The sequence below is a fragment of the Eumetopias jubatus genome, unplaced genomic scaffold (genome assembly GCF_037043125.1).
Source record: "Eumetopias jubatus isolate StellerSeaLion01/CBP00866 unplaced genomic scaffold, mEumJub1_p1.0 scaffold_7, whole genome shotgun sequence".
Taxonomy (NCBI): Eukaryota; Metazoa; Chordata; class Mammalia; order Carnivora; family Otariidae; genus Eumetopias; species Eumetopias jubatus.
The window spans coordinates 121,276,887-121,292,282 of NW_028274813.1; the positions used below are offsets into that span (position 1 = coordinate 121,276,887).

Here is a 15,396-nt window from a genome sequence, read left to right on the forward strand (position 1 = left end):
ACACAAAATGTATATTAGGTATCTAGGATTGTGTTATTATCTATCTTGCCAGCAGACGGGAAAAAGTATGGGAGGGGAGAACACGCCCATCTGGAAGGCTTTGGCCTTGAGGTGGCACCTGCGTCTTCACCCTTCATTGTCTCAAATTCAGTCTCATGATCCCACGTGACTTCAGAGGAAGGTCAGGAAGGACAGAGAATGGCACCGGCTGCCTCCTCTCTCTGCACCTGTGACCTAGTCTCCTGCTGTCCTCCCCATCACTCCCTGCCTTTCATACACACTGGCCAGGGTTATTTCTCTTTTAAGCCTTTGTATTTACTATTCCATTGATTAGAATCCTTCCCCCCGCCCCGAGTCTGTGTGTGGCTTCCTCCTTTATATTATTCTGATACCAAGTTAAATGAGACCGAAGACAGACCACCTCAGACCTTAGTCACAGCAGATACCACGTTCCCCTGAACAATCCCTGTGCTGTTACTCTGGTTGATTTTCCTCATGATACGTTTTACTATTTGAAATTCTTAAGTAGATATTTGTCTGTGTATGTTTATGATGATTGTCTAGCTTCCCCACCTAGATTGTAAACTTTTTTTTTTTTAAAGACTTTATTTCTCAATAATTCTTACACCCAACTTGGGGCTTGACCTTACAACCCCAAGATCAAGAGTCATGTGCTTACCGACTGAGCCAGCCAGGCACTCCTATTGTAAACTCTTTAAAGTCAGGGACTTTGTCTTGTTTACCACTGTATTTCTAGCACTGAAGACAGTAGAACATAGTGCCTGTTCAGTTAATACTTGCTCACCAACTGGACTGTCTAGAATGTTGCCTTTCCTTCCCACCTTGGCTAGTTCTCACTTAGTCTTAATGTCTTGGCTCAAATTCTACTTCTGCAGTGACTCCTTTCTAGAGAGCTGACATCCCACCCTCTTCCATGACATTTAGTGTATTCTCTTCTAACAACATCCCATCGATAGTGTGCCTGTCTGTTGCACAGTACCTTGGGAAGGATTTATACTCATTTTGCATTAATTATCCTGAAGGGCAGGGGCTAGATTCCTCCCCAGTATACGTAATAGACCATTGACTGGATGTTTGAGAGCCCCAAGCACTGCCCACATTGCTAAGGAAACATTGCTTCATCCTAATTTTCTTCCCCTTAAGGATTGTCAAGTACTCCATTTGTACTTCAGTCTATATTTGAAATAATACTGTTTGCATCTGGATGACTTCCTCCTGGAAGTTGTTTTGTAAATAACCCCCATGTTAGGCATGCCATTGGAACCTGGAATTCTTGAAGGAGGTGCCTTGTACACGGTAAATACTCTCTAAATATTTGTTGATTTGATTTGACCCACAGCTGCTTATATTAAAATCTAGCCTTGCATTATGTTTATAAAACATAATCTTAGATGTTTTTATGATCTTTATTAGGCTCTCAGCTGCCAGTAGAAGACCTGTGTGTTTCCACACCACGGTCTAGTTTGCCTCAAATGCGCTTGTTAAAACTTGCAATTGAAAGAGAAGTCTAGGAGTTGAGAGAAAGCTGGGCCAGGCTTCGGGAGCTCTTGGCACAGTTTATAGTTTTAGATTCTGGGGAAGCTTTTTCTCCTCTGGGATTTGAATATATGTTCTGGAGGGAATGTGCTTACTATTTTCCAAGTAGAGAGAGACCGTTTCTCTCTTAGAGCTTTTTGCTAAGGGAAGAAGATAATATGTCACACTGATAGGAAAAAAAGCAAATTTACATTATGCTAAAGGCAGTATAATGTGCTTTCTTTTTCCCCCTTGCTGATATTTTAAGTTTTTGTGTTTATCTTTACTGAAGTTTACTAGTATACAGAGTAGAGATTTGTAGATCCAAGGTTGTCTGTTTTCCCATGAATGATCAGTTATGCTCAGTGTATATTCCTAATCCTTTTAAGTTTTGAGGCATATTGGTTTACATTCATTTATCTGTGAAAAAGTTTTATGGAGCCTTAGTTTGTATTCATCTGCTCAGCTACAAGAGAAGGAAAAACATGATTTTAAAAAAAAAAATGATGTATATAACCTATTCATTTTTAACATATCGTTGCACCCCTATTGTGTTCTGGGGACTGAGACATCTTTGCTGGAATCATAGCTGTGGTTTGATATTGACCAAATATTTGGATGTAGTATGAATGTGTAGACCATTATAGAATGTAAATTTTTTTTTAAAGATTTTATTTATTTATTTGACAGAGAAAGACATAGTGAGAGCATGGAACGCAAGCAGGGGGAGTGGGAGAGGGAGAAGCAGGCTTCCCGCTGAGCAGGAAGCCCGATGCGGGGCTTGATCCCAGGACCCTGGGATCATGACCTGAGCCAAAGGCAGATGCTTAACAACTGAGCCACCCAGGTGCCCCGAATGTAATTTTTCTAAAATAAAATTTTCTTAGATGTGTAATACTGGGTAATTTAAGCATATTTAATGTCTTCATTGATTTCTGCTGTATATGGCATCCTCATTTTTATTTGAATCTTGTGGTTATTAGTGCTCATTGTGAATATCAGTTATTGTATAGTGAAGCCCTCAGGCCTCTGAAGTGTTTTTTTTGTGTGCTTTTGTTTTGTTTTTAAATATTTATTTATTTATTTTAGAGGGGGAGGGGCAGAGGGAGAGAATCCTCAATCCCCACTGAGCACAGAGCCTGACTCATGGCTCAGTTCCATGACCCCGAGATCACGACCTGAGCTGAAACTAAGAGTTGGATGCTCAACCAACTGAGCCACCCAGGTGCCCCCTGTGTGTTTGTTCTTTTAATCTTCTTCTTTGTATAAAGACTCTTGACTGTAGTTCTTTTCAGGCACCTACATCTACTTTTCAGATTTCCTCTCTTCCCTGCCCCTGTTTGTGTGCAGCCTATCGTTCTGTCTAGTCTGTTGGCCTCTCAGGCCCCTTCTCTGACTTCTGCTTTTGATCTACTGTAGAGAATCTGAGCTAATTTTTTTTCTTTTTTTCTTTTTTAGATTTTATTTATTTGACAGAGAAAGAGACAGTGAGAGAGGGAACACAAGCAGGGGGAGTGGGAGAGGGAGAAGCAGGCTTCCCGCTGAGCAGGGAGCCCGACGCGGGGCTCGATCCCAGGACCCTGGGATTGTGACCTGAGCTGAAGGCAGATGCCCAACGACTGAGCCACCCAGGCGCCCCTGAGCTAATTTTTTTAAAATTTTGCCTCTGATAAAAGGAGAGGGATTCCGGTGAGGGCCTGAGTTCTGGGCATGACATTTATAGGAGGTCAGATAGGGAGTTCAAACTTAAGATGTCCCAAATTAAACTCCAGATCTCGCCTCCCACCATCCCCCAAGGCCTCCTGCGTAGGCTTTCCCATCTCAGTCACTGTTCCTGTCATCTGTCTGTTGCTTAGACTATAAACCTGGGAATTATCCTTGACCCCTCTCTGTGACCCTCTGTATTCAGTCTGTGAGGACGTCACATGGAATCATCCTCCAGAATGTGTGCTGAAGCTGATTGTTCTTCACTCCTTCTTTATGGTCCTGGCCATTATCACCCCTGACCCGGATCAGAGACGAAACTGATCTCATTTCCGCTCTTACCTCCACTGGGTCTCTTCTCAGCATGGCTGCCAGCATGATCCTTTCACAACCTACAGTGTCACAGCCCCAGAGCCTCCAGGGGTTTGTTCCCCTTTCCAAAACCCAGATGATCTACAGGGCACTATAGGATGACACCCCCTTTTCCCCCTCTTTCTGGCCTCATCGCCTAGCACTTTTCCTTCCTGCTCACTGCACTGCAGCCAACCTGGCCTCCTGGCCAGTCCTCAGACTTGCCAGGCACCCTTTCATGGAGGGCCTCACGCTGGCCATCCTGGAACAGTCCTTCTGGTCAGGCCTCGGTTTGGCTGACTCCCCCTGCCCCCAATCAAGTCTTAGCTCAGGTGAGCCACCCAAGCCATCCTATTTTAAACTGCACTTAATGATTCCCCTCACTCTGCTCTTTGTCCTACACTCGTCATCTAACATAATAATGTTTACCCCCATTAGGATATAAGCTCCATGAAGGCAGATGTTTAACTTTTTTGTTCAGTGATGTATCCTCAGCATCTAGAATAGTGCCTGACACATAAAGAGTGCCTAATAAGGAATCTTTGGGGAATGGGTACATGGTTATCTGTAGACTTTATGAATTTATGTATGTTACTAATTTGAAGCCATTCTCTCTGACTGACTCACTATTAATCTTACTCTGGATATTTGAGTTTGCTTGATAAATGGCACGGATATACAAGGAGATACTCTGCCTAAGCTTCCATGTATGATAAGGAATAAGTTGAATGTTAACCTTAGAGCAATTTTTTAAAGAAAACTTTGCTGTTCAATTCCTTTCACTCTTTAATATTTTTAAGTACAGAGTCTATAGTTTTAAGTATCTGACCTGTGAAATGTGAAAACTTAACATAAGCCTGTTTGTCGGTATTGTTTTGGTAAAGAGCAAAATATTCCTAATTTGATTTATTTTTGTATTTTACTTGTAGACACACTCTGTGCAGTTCTGGAAAGAGACACACTTAGTATCAGAGAAAGTCGACTTTTTGGAGCTGTTGTGCGATGGGCAGAAGCGGAATGTCAAAGACAGCAGTTGCCTGTGACTTTTGGAAATAAACAGAAAGTTCTAGGAAAAGCACTGTCCTTGATCCGGTTTCCACTGATGACCATTGAGGAGTTTGCAGCAGGTAGGGCTATAACTTGACCAAAGTCTGGGTGAAACCAGCAGTCAGCCAGCCTCCCTGTGTGAGAGGAGCCCCTGATAGTGAGTTCTAGTCACATGATACAGGAGTGTGTGTGTGTGTGTGTGTAAGTTCATTTACTTCTCCTGGAAGCCCTCCAAGATAACGTTTATAGGTTATTTATTTTGATCTGTGCATTAGCTTCTTTTTTTTTTTTTTTTTTGAGTATAGTTGCACACAGATTCCATTATTTTCAGGTGTACAACAAGATTCTTTTTGACACGGTTATGTGCTCACCACCAGTGTAGCTGTCTGTCACCATGCAGCGCCATTACAGAATCATTGACTCTCTTCCCTGTGCTGAGCCTTTCATCCCCATGACTTATTCATCCCGTAACTGGAAATCCGGACCTCCTACTCCGCTTCACGCATTTTGCCTGTCCCCCCTCCCCAACCTCCCCTCTGGCAGCCATCAGTTTGTTCTCTGTATTTATGGGTCTGATCCTTTTTTTGTTTATTCATTTGCTTTTATTTTGTTTTTTTAGATTCCACACATACGAGTGAATATAGGTTATGTATATATATATATTTTTTTAAAGATTTTATTTATTTATTTGACAGAGAAAGACACAGTGAGAGCAGGAACACAAGCAGGGGGAGTGGAAGAGGGAGCAGCAGGCTTCCCGCTAAGCAGGGAGCCCGATGCAGGGCTCGATCCCAGGACCCTGGGATCATGACCTGAGCCAAAGGCAGATGCTTAACGACTGAGCCACCCAGGCCCCCCCTAGGTTATATTTTTAAAATACTATGTATATAAAATCATATTTTTATAGATTAGAGAACTGAACCTGAGAGGTATTAAGTGTCTTGCTCAAGGTTATAATGATTTTTTTTTTAAGATTTTTTTTTTTTTTTTTTATTGAGAGAGAGAATGGTAGAGAGAGAGCATGAGAGGGAGGAAGGTCAGAGGGAGAAGCAGACTCCCTGCCGAGCAGGGAGCCTGATGCAGGACTCGATCCTCGGACCCTGGGACCATGACCTGAGCCGAAGGCAGACGCTTAACGACGGAGCCACCCAGGCACCCAATGATAGATCTTTCTGATTCTTAAGATTGATGCTTCTTTTTTTTTTTTAAAGATTTTATTTATTGGAGAAAGAGCGAGAGAGAGAGAGAGAGAGAGAAAACAGGCAAGCGCGAACGGGGGAGGGGTTGGGAGGCAGGAAGGGCAGAGGGGAGAGGGAGAAGCAGGCTCCCCGCGAAGCAGGGAGCCCCCACTCGGGACTCAAACCCAGGTGCCCCCAATCGATACTTCTGATGTAAAATCAGAGAGCCCCAGGGAAACTGGTGGCTCGGTTAAATATCTGCCTTTGGCTCAGGTCATGATCCTGGGTCCTGGGTTCGAGCCCTGATGAGTAGGGCTTCCTGCTCGGCGGGGGGTCTGCTGCTCTCTCTTTCTCTTCCTCTGCCTCTCCCCGCTGCTTGTGCTCTCTCTCTCAAATAAATAAAAATCTTAAAAATAAATAAATAAAAATAAATAAAATCAGACATACCTAGTTTTGAGTCTTCGTTCTGTGACCCATTCTCCTTATCTATATTGACATTGAGTAGCTTTTAAGTCATGGCCAGGTTGGTTTAAAGGAAAAAAGAAATCTCATTATTGTTTAAAACTATATTATCTACACATTCAATGCAATCCCCATCAAAATACCATCCACTTTTTTCAAAGAAACGGAACAAATAATCCTAAAACTTGTATGGAACCAGAAGAGACCCCGAATAGCCAGAGGAATGTTGAAAAAGAAAAGCAAAGCTGGCGGCATCACGATTCTGGACTTCCAGCTCTGTTACAAAGCTGTCATCATCAAGACAGTATGGTACTGGCACAAAAACAGACACATAGATCAATGGAACAGAATAGAGAGCCCAGAAATGGACCCTCAACTCTGTGGTCAGCTAATCTTTGACAAAGCAGGAAAGAATGTCCAATGGCAAAAAGACAGTCTCTTCAACAAATGGTGTTGGGAAAATTGGACAGGCACATGCACAAGAATGAAACTGGACCATTACCTTACACCACACACAAAAATAGACTCCAAATGGTTGAAAGACCTAAACGTAAGACAGCAGTCCATCAAAATCCTGAAGGAGAACACAGGCAGCAACCTCTTCGACCTCAGCCGCAGCAACTTCTTCCTAGAAACATCGCCAAAGGCAAAGGAAGCAAGGGCAGAAATGAACTATTGGGACTTCATCAAGATAAAAAGCTTTTGCACAGCAAAAGAAACAGTCCACAAAACCAAAAGACAACTGACAGAATCGGAGAAGATATTTGCAAATGACATATCAGATAAAGGGCTAGTACCCAAAATCTATAAAGAACTTATCCAACTCAACACCCAAAGAACAAATAATCCAATCAAGAAATGGGCAGAAGACATGAACAGACATTTTTCCCAAGAAGACATCCAAATGGCCAACAGACACATGAAAAAGTGCTCCACATCGCTCGGCAAATCCAAATCAAAACCTCCATGAGATACCACCTCACACCAGTCATAATGGCTAAAATTAACAAGTCAGGAAACGACAGATGTTGGCAGGGATGCAGAGAAAGGGGAACCCTCCTACACTGTTGGTGGGAATGCAAACTGGTGCAACCCCTCTGGAAAACAGTATGGAGGTTCCTCAAACAGTTGAAAATAGAGCTACCCTACAACCCAGCAATTGCACTACTGGGTATTTACCCCAAAGATACAAATGTAGGGATCCGAAGGGGTACGTGCACCCCAATGTTTATAGCAGCAATGTCCACAATAGCCACACTGTGGAAAGAGCCAAGATGTCCAGCGACAGATGAATGGATAAAGCAGATGTGGTATATATACACAATGGAATATTATGCAGCGATCAAAAGGAATGAGATCTTGCCATTTGCAACGACGTGGATGGAAATGGAGGGTGTTATGCTGAGTGAAATAAGTCAATCAGAGAAAGACATGTATCATATGATCTCACTGATATGAGGAATTCTTAATCTCAGGAAACAAACTGAGGGTTGCTGGAGTGGTGGGGGGGTGGGAGGGATGGGGTGACTGGGTGATAGACATTGGGTAGGGTATGTGTATGGTGAGCGCTGTGAATTGTGCAAGACTGTTGAATCACAGATCTGTACCACTGAAACAAATAATGCAATATATGTTAAGAAAAAAGAAGAAGATAGCAGGAAGGGAAGACTGAAGGGGGAGACGAACCATGAGAGACGATGGACTCTGAAAAACAAACTGAGGGTTCTAGAGGGGAGGGGGGTGGGGGGATGGGTTAGCCTGGTGATGGGTATTAAAGAGGGCACGTTCTGTGTGGAGCACTGGGTGTTATGCACAAACAATGAATCATGGAACACTGCATCCAAAACTAATGATGTGGGCTCCTGGGTGGCTCAGTCGGTTAAGCGACTGCCTTCAGCTCAGGTCATGATCCTGGAGTCCCGGGATCGAGTCCCACATCGGGCTCCCTGCTCAGCAGGGAGTCTGCTTCTCCCTCTGACCCTCCCTCCTCTCATGTGCGCTCTCTCTCATTCTCTCTCTCAAATAAATAAAATCTTAAAAAAAAAAGACAAAAAAAAACTAATGATGTAATGTATGGTGATTAACATAACAATAAAAAATTTAAAGAGAAAAAAACTACTAGCCATTTGTATTTTTTCTTAACATTTATGACTTTTGTTTTTTCTATTGGGTATTCACATTTTTCTTGAGGATTTATCATAAATGTTCTTATTTTCTCCCAATTTGTTTTTGTTGGAATCAGTGTTTTTTTCTTCAAACTTTTTTATTGATGTAGAACAGTCAAGTGATAAAGTGAACACACCTATAGAACCACACTTGCCATCAGGTTATGGTATGTTACCAGTACCCTAGAGCCTTCGTCATGCTCCTCCAAGTCCCTGATCTCCCTCCCAAAGGCGACTGTTTTCTGGCCTCTATAAATTAGTTTTGTCTGTTTTTGAACTTTTTTTCTTTAAGTTTTTATTTTAATCACCTGGTGCTTATCACTACAAATGTACTCCTTAGTCCCCATCACCTATTTCACCCACCTCCCCCACCTCCCTCTGGTCACCATCAGTTCTCTATAGTTAAGAGTCTGTTTCTTGGTTTGCCTCTCTCCTTTTTCCCCCCATGATCATTTGTTTTGTTTCTCAAATTCCACATATGAGTGAAATCATACGGTAATTGTCTTTCTCTGACTTGACTTATTTCACTTAACGTTGTACTGTCTAGCTCCATCGAGGTCATTGCAAATGGTAAGATTTCATTCTTTTTTATGGCTGAGTAGTATTCCTCTGTGTGTGTGTGTGTGTGTGTGTGTGTGTGTGTGTGTGTGTACCACGTCGTCTTTATCCATTCATCAGTTTACAGACACTTGGGCTGCTTCCACATCTTGGGTAGTGTAGGTAACACTCCTATATACATAGGGGTGCATCTTTCCCTTTGAATTAGTGTTTTTGTATTCTTTGGGTAAATACCCAGTAGTGTGATTTGCTGGATTGTAGGGTAGCTCTATTTTTAACTTTTTGAGGAACCTCCATACTGTTTCCCAGAGTGGCTGCACCAATTTGCATTCCCACCAACAATGCAAGAGGGTTCCCCTTTCTCCACATCCTCACCAACACCTGTTGTTTCTTGTGTTGTTGATTTTAGCCATTCCGACAGATAGGAATCTCACTGTAGGTTTGATTTGCATTTCCCTGATGAAGAGTGATGTTGAGCATCTTTTCACGTGTCTGTTGGGCATCTGTATGTCGTCTTTGGAGAAATGTCTGTTCATGTCTTCTGTTTTTGAACCTTAATATAAAGGAAATGATACATACAGTATGTGTTCTTTGGTGTATGGCTTTTTCTCTTAACGTGTAAATTCATCCCTGTGGTTGTGTGTGGGAGTTGCTCATTCTTTTTTTTTTAGCAGATAAACAGGAATTTATTAAAACCATTGTCTCCAACAATACAAAAATTAAATATTAAGGCATCTTTTACTCCCATCTTGGTATATGCAACAAAGAGAAATGTTTTCAGTAGGAACCAGCACTTCTATTCAAATGCTTTTGAATGTATTTGTCAAATTTATTTTTATATTCTCCTATTCCACATATGGCTGAAAACTCATGGGCAAATACCATGACCCAAAGGAACAGGATGAACAGATACTCATTTACTAAAAAGAAGCGGTTCACCCTTGAAAAATAAAAAGGAACTACAAAGAATATTATGTAAAAGTTCAAATATTAGTATTTAAATTTCTCTGGAGCAATTTATGCTTCAGTAATTAAGAGAAAGAAGAGATGAAGACTTTATTAAGACGAGAAGTCTATTAATATGGATCATGCCGCAGAGTAACTGTTTACTCAGTATTCTGATCCACTGGGGTGAGAGTTTCAAAAGGGCTTCCTACTCCTTTAAAAAATATCACATCCACTAGAATAAGGTCATATAAATTCACATTGATTATTATTTCCCATTTTGTCCATTTACAAAGCTCAACCATCTTCATAATGTATACTAAACAGTAACATTTCACCTTTTATTAAGGCAAGTTTGTGAAAATAATTTAATACAAACAGATCTCTTCATGAACTTTCAGCTTAAAACGTTTTTTACATAAACATACAAAAAAATTCTGTTTTATAAAAAGCCACCTCAATACCAGAAAAGAGTAATGAAGGATTTTGAACCCAGTTTACTTCTTAAAGGACGTTCTTCCCTTGTCTTCAATTCCAAGCACTGTTCATCATCTTCAGCGCCAGTTTTGCTTAAATGCTTCACCACATCAACCCAGTTCCATTCTCGAGGCAGTTCTCCTTTGTGATCTGTTTTATCTGCCAGCTTACATTTCTGTGCTTTTGAAAGCTGTTCTTTCTTTTCTTTTTTCTTACTCGATGGGGCTGTATTAGGAGTTTCAACGGAGATGATACTGCTTATGGGTATTGTAGAATTCACGGGCTGATGAGTCTCCATGAATGCTCTTTATTGTCCTTGGCATATTCAAACAATGTGTAGGTCATGGCGGTCCCGAGATTGACCTCCACTGCTTCCTGTAACTTGGCTAATGTGCTCTGCTTTACAGCTGATGGTATGGTGTTGTTAAAAAAAGCATTCATAGATATAATTGGAGGTGTTTGGGGATATGTTTCTGTCCAGGAAATCTCTATTAAGAAGGCTTTGGGATCACCATTTTCACCTATCCTGTATTGAAATGACACTGGACTTAATTCCCGGAAGCTTTCATCTCCTTCATAAATAGGACGTAGAGCTTCCAGTTCCATCTCTTGGTCCTCGCTGGCACTCATCGCGCCGGTTGCGGCCCCCCGGGAGGGCGTCTGAGACAACGAGAAAGGGAGAGCAGTGGCCCCGAGCCCGGGGCGTGCCCCTTCCGAGCCCTGGGCCGCGGGGAGGCACACCCCTCGCACGGCCTCCGGCCCCGCGAAGCTGCCTGCGGGCGGTGTGTGGGCGGCGAGCCGGGGCCGCCGAGGGTGGGGTGTCCGGGCGACTCTGCTCGTTCTTTTTCATTGCTGTATAATGTGTTGTATGAATGTGTCATGATTTATTTATGCTTTTTACTCTTGAACATCTGAGTTGTTTCTTTTTGGAGGCCATTAAGAACATTCTTGTACTTGTCACTCAGGGTACACATGTAAACATTTCTGTTGAGTATTATACGAGTGGAATTGTTAGGTCATTATGTTCAGCATTAGTAGATCCGGCCAGATGTTGCCCAGAGTGATTGTAACAGTTCATGCTCAACTGCCGAGTTAAGAGAGTTATTCTAGTTGCCCCACATCCTCTCCAAAATTTGGTATTGTCTGTTTTTGTAGTTTTAGTCATTTGGTGGGATGAGGACATACTTTATTGTGGTTTTAATTTTGTGTCTCTGACAGTTAATGATGTTGAATGTGCCAATAAGTGGATATCCCTATTCACGTCCTTAGTTTCTTTGTTGATTTTTAAGAGTTTTATATATTCTGGATACAAGTTTTCTGTCAGGTATTTTGTATTGCTCATGTGGATTGCCTTTTTATTAATGCTGTCTTTTTTTAAATTTATCATTTGAAGTATAGTAGATGCACAGTGCTATATTAGTTTCAGGTGTACAACATAGTGATTCAACAATTCTGTACATTACTCAGTGCTCATCCTGACAAGTATAGCCACCATCTGTCACCATGCAATGTTATAATATTATTGACTATATTCTCTATGCTGTTCTTCTCATCACTGTGACTTACTTATTTTATAACTGGAAGTTTGTACATCTTAATCTCCTCCACCCATTTTGCTCATCCCCTCCGACCTCTCCCCTCTGGCAACAGCAGTTTGTTTTCTGTATTTAAAAGCCTTTTTAGGGATGCCTGCGTGGCTCAGTCAGTTAAGCGTCTGCCTTCAGCTCAGGTCAGGATCTTGAGGTGTGGGATCGAGCCCCGCATGGGGCTCCCTGCTCAGCGGGGCGTCTGCTTCTCCCTCTGCCTCGTCCCCTGGCTTGTGCTCTCTCTCGTGCTCATTCTCTTTCTCTCTCAAATAAATAAATAAAATCTTTGAAAAAAGAAAAAAGAGCCTGTTTACTTTTGTGTTTGTTCATTAGTTTTTTAGAGTCCACATAAGTGAAATCATATGGTATTTGTCTTTGTTTGGCTTATTTTACTTAGTAGAATACCTTCTCGGCCCATCCATGTTGTTGCAAATGGCAAGATCTCATTTTTTTTTTTTGTAGTGGCTGAGTAATATTCTATGGTCATAATATAGACCACATCTTATCCTTTTGTCTGTCATTGGATCCTTGGGTTGCTTCTGTATCTTGGCTTTTGATAAATAGAAAATCTTAGTTTTAATGAAGTTAATTTATCCATCTTTTTCTTTAGTAAGGTGAAGGCTTTCTGTGTGTTCTTGAAGAAATTTGCCATTCTCAAGGTTATTAAGATACTCTCTGAAGTTCTCTTCAAGGAGTTTTAATATTTTACATGTAACATTTAGATCTATAAACCAATTGGCTTTTTGGCTTTTTGTATTGTTTTCTCACACTTGTATATGGTATGAGGTAGAAGTTAAGATTCATTTTTTTTCCCCATGTAGCTATATATTAAAAAACTATCCTTGCCCCATACATTGCAGGGCCAACTTGGTTGTAAATCAGGAATTTTAATTAAATCTGTTTCTGGAGTGTTCTGTCCCACTGTTACATTTGTTTATTCTTGCACCAATTCTGCATAGTTTTACACCAGATCTTGAAATCTGGTAGTGAAAATTCTCCAGCTTTGTTCTTCTTCAAGATTATGTTGGTTGTTTTTGGTCTTTTTTGCATTTTCACATAAATAAATTTTTTACTCAGCTTGTCAATTTCCACCCCCCAAAAATTCATGGGATTTTGATTGGAATTGCATTGAATCTAGATTGGTGTGGAGATAATTGACATTTTTATAGTATTACTAGTCACTAATAATATTTACAATATTTTTATAATATTACTAGTCTGCTGAGAGTTTTATCATTAACTTCATCAACTGCTTCTCTTCTTTTCAGATAGTGATACAGTCGTTTTCCCCTTTATTTTTATTTTTTCAAATATGTAATTGACTTTATTAAGCAATGCATGAATTGGGCAGCATCCCATCTAGCAAGTAGAGAGATGCTCTTTGCTATATTTTCTTAATATGGTGAACTACACTGATTTTCCAAATTAAACCTACTTTGGGGGGCGCCCGGGTGGCTCAGTTGGTTAAGTGTCTGTCTTCAGCTCAGGTCATGATCCTGGAGTCCCAGGGTCGAGCCCCGCGTCAGGCTCCCTGCTCAGCGGGGAGTCTGCTTCTCCCTCTGATCTCTCCCCTCTCATGTGCTCTCTCTCTCATTCTCTCTCTCTCTCAAATAAATCTAAAACAAACAAACAAACAAAAAAAACCCACCTACTTTGGATTCCTTATATAAGCCAGACTTAGTTGTCATTCTTTATCCTATGTTACCAAATCCAGTTTGCTAAACTTTTAAAAATATTTTTATGACTACTTCATGAGAGAAGTTAGTCTATAATTTTCCTTTCTTGGAATGAAATTGTGAGATTTTGATTACCAAGTTTATGCTGGTCGCATACAAAAGTTAATGTTTCTTTTTTCAGTGTTCAAGGGTTTGTGTAAGATTGGTGTTGTTTTTTCCTTAAATGTTTAGGAAAATTCACCAGTGAGGTTATCTGGATCTAGAGTTTTCTTTGTGGAAGATTTTGTTTGTTTGTTGTTGTTTTAAAGATTTTTTTATTTATTTGAGAGCACTATTAACACTTAACGTTCTATTAGATTAACCTCAAATGGATTTAGAAATCTCTAAAATTAAATACATACTAAAATTTTTCTACCTCACTGTTATTTTACATCTTCTGGATTTGAATTCACATTATTATGTGAAGTATTACAAAGTTAGGAATTGAAGTCCAGGTGCTTTTCCTGAGGGTGTGTTTTTATTTCTGCAGGTCCTGCTCAGTCTGGAATTTTGTCCGACCGTGAAGTGGTCAATCTGTTTCTTCATTTTACGGTCAATCCTAAGCCCCGAGTGGACTACATCGACCGGCCCCGGTGTTGCCTGCGGGGGAAGGAGTGCTGCATCAACAGGTTCCAGCAGGTGGAGAGCCGCTGGGGCTACAGCGGCACGAGCGACCGCATCAGGTAGCTGCCTCGCCACCAGCGCGGGCTCTCCTCTCCTCGTGTTGCGGGAGATCGCTGACCGGGTTTTCTTTCCGTCTTTGTCTGATACATTTCGGAGTTAGGACAGCAGCCAGGAGTCAGGGAGGTACAGCCAGACGTCTCCTCGCGGGACCGTGAGTGAGAGGGCCTCTCGGGAAACGAGAGAAGGTAGAAAGGCTCGGGGAGGGTTTCTGCGGCCTGGGTTCTGTTTGGACTGCCACGGCGGGCCAGCAGGCTCTGCACCTGAACTCAGCAAACGCTTGCTCTTCAGCGTTCCACGTGAGCTTCCTCTTTGCACGGGACACAGCTCTGTGTCCAGTTACAAAAGCCTGAGTGGGGAGAACGATCGAGTCTTGAAAGACACACGGATGTAACCCTGTTGAGGAATTTATCTTGCCGTTTTCTCTTTTCTTTAGGTTAAATATCAAAATAGAGTAAGTACCAGTTTTCATGAAATAGACCTTTTGGATTTTTACTTATTTAATGGCACTTTAGTATCAAACTAGGAACTAATAATACATTTGTTAAAAAACAGAATTCCGAGGGGGAGGACTCATAAATTTGGGGTGAAAATGGAAGTAAATGCATTTGTTTACTATTTAATAATCATTCACGGTGAGAATATTATATGTGAAAATTTATGAGGTGAGGCCAAAGCGTCACACAAAAGGACAGTAATAATGATCTACTTTTAATAAATAGAGTAAAAGTCAATGACTTAAGCATTCAACTCAAGTAGCTAGGAAATGAATAGCAAAAGAACAATAGAAAAGAGAAGGGAAATAGATAAATGTAGAAATTAATGAATTTAAAACTAGAATTAAGAAATCCGTAAGCTGGTTCCTTAAAATCAACAAAATAAATAAACCTCAAAAAAATAGTAAAAGCAGAAAACATACGTTTAGAAATAATAATGGGGATATAATCATAGACTAAGGCAATTTTTATTTTAATTCTGAGTTTACTCTGTG

General features: G+C 41.1%; 1 protein-coding gene and 1 pseudogene across 1 annotated transcript in view; one reads left to right on the top strand and one right to left on the bottom strand.

Annotated features, from left to right (window-relative positions):
• The window catches only part of BTBD1 (BTB domain containing 1), a 46,597-nt gene that overhangs the window by 19,901 nt on the left and 11,300 nt on the right, over window positions 1-15,396 (top strand). Inside the window, exons 4-5 of the mRNA XM_028089405.2 lie at window positions 4,521-4,718; window positions 14,215-14,407. Of these exons, the coding sequence (XP_027945206.1) occupies window positions 4,521-4,718; window positions 14,215-14,407 (391 nt within the window). The remainder of the gene's footprint in view (window positions 1-4,520; window positions 4,719-14,214; window positions 14,408-15,396) is intronic.
• On the bottom strand, window positions 10,404-11,053 carry LOC114198107 (RWD domain-containing protein 4 pseudogene; annotated as a pseudogene).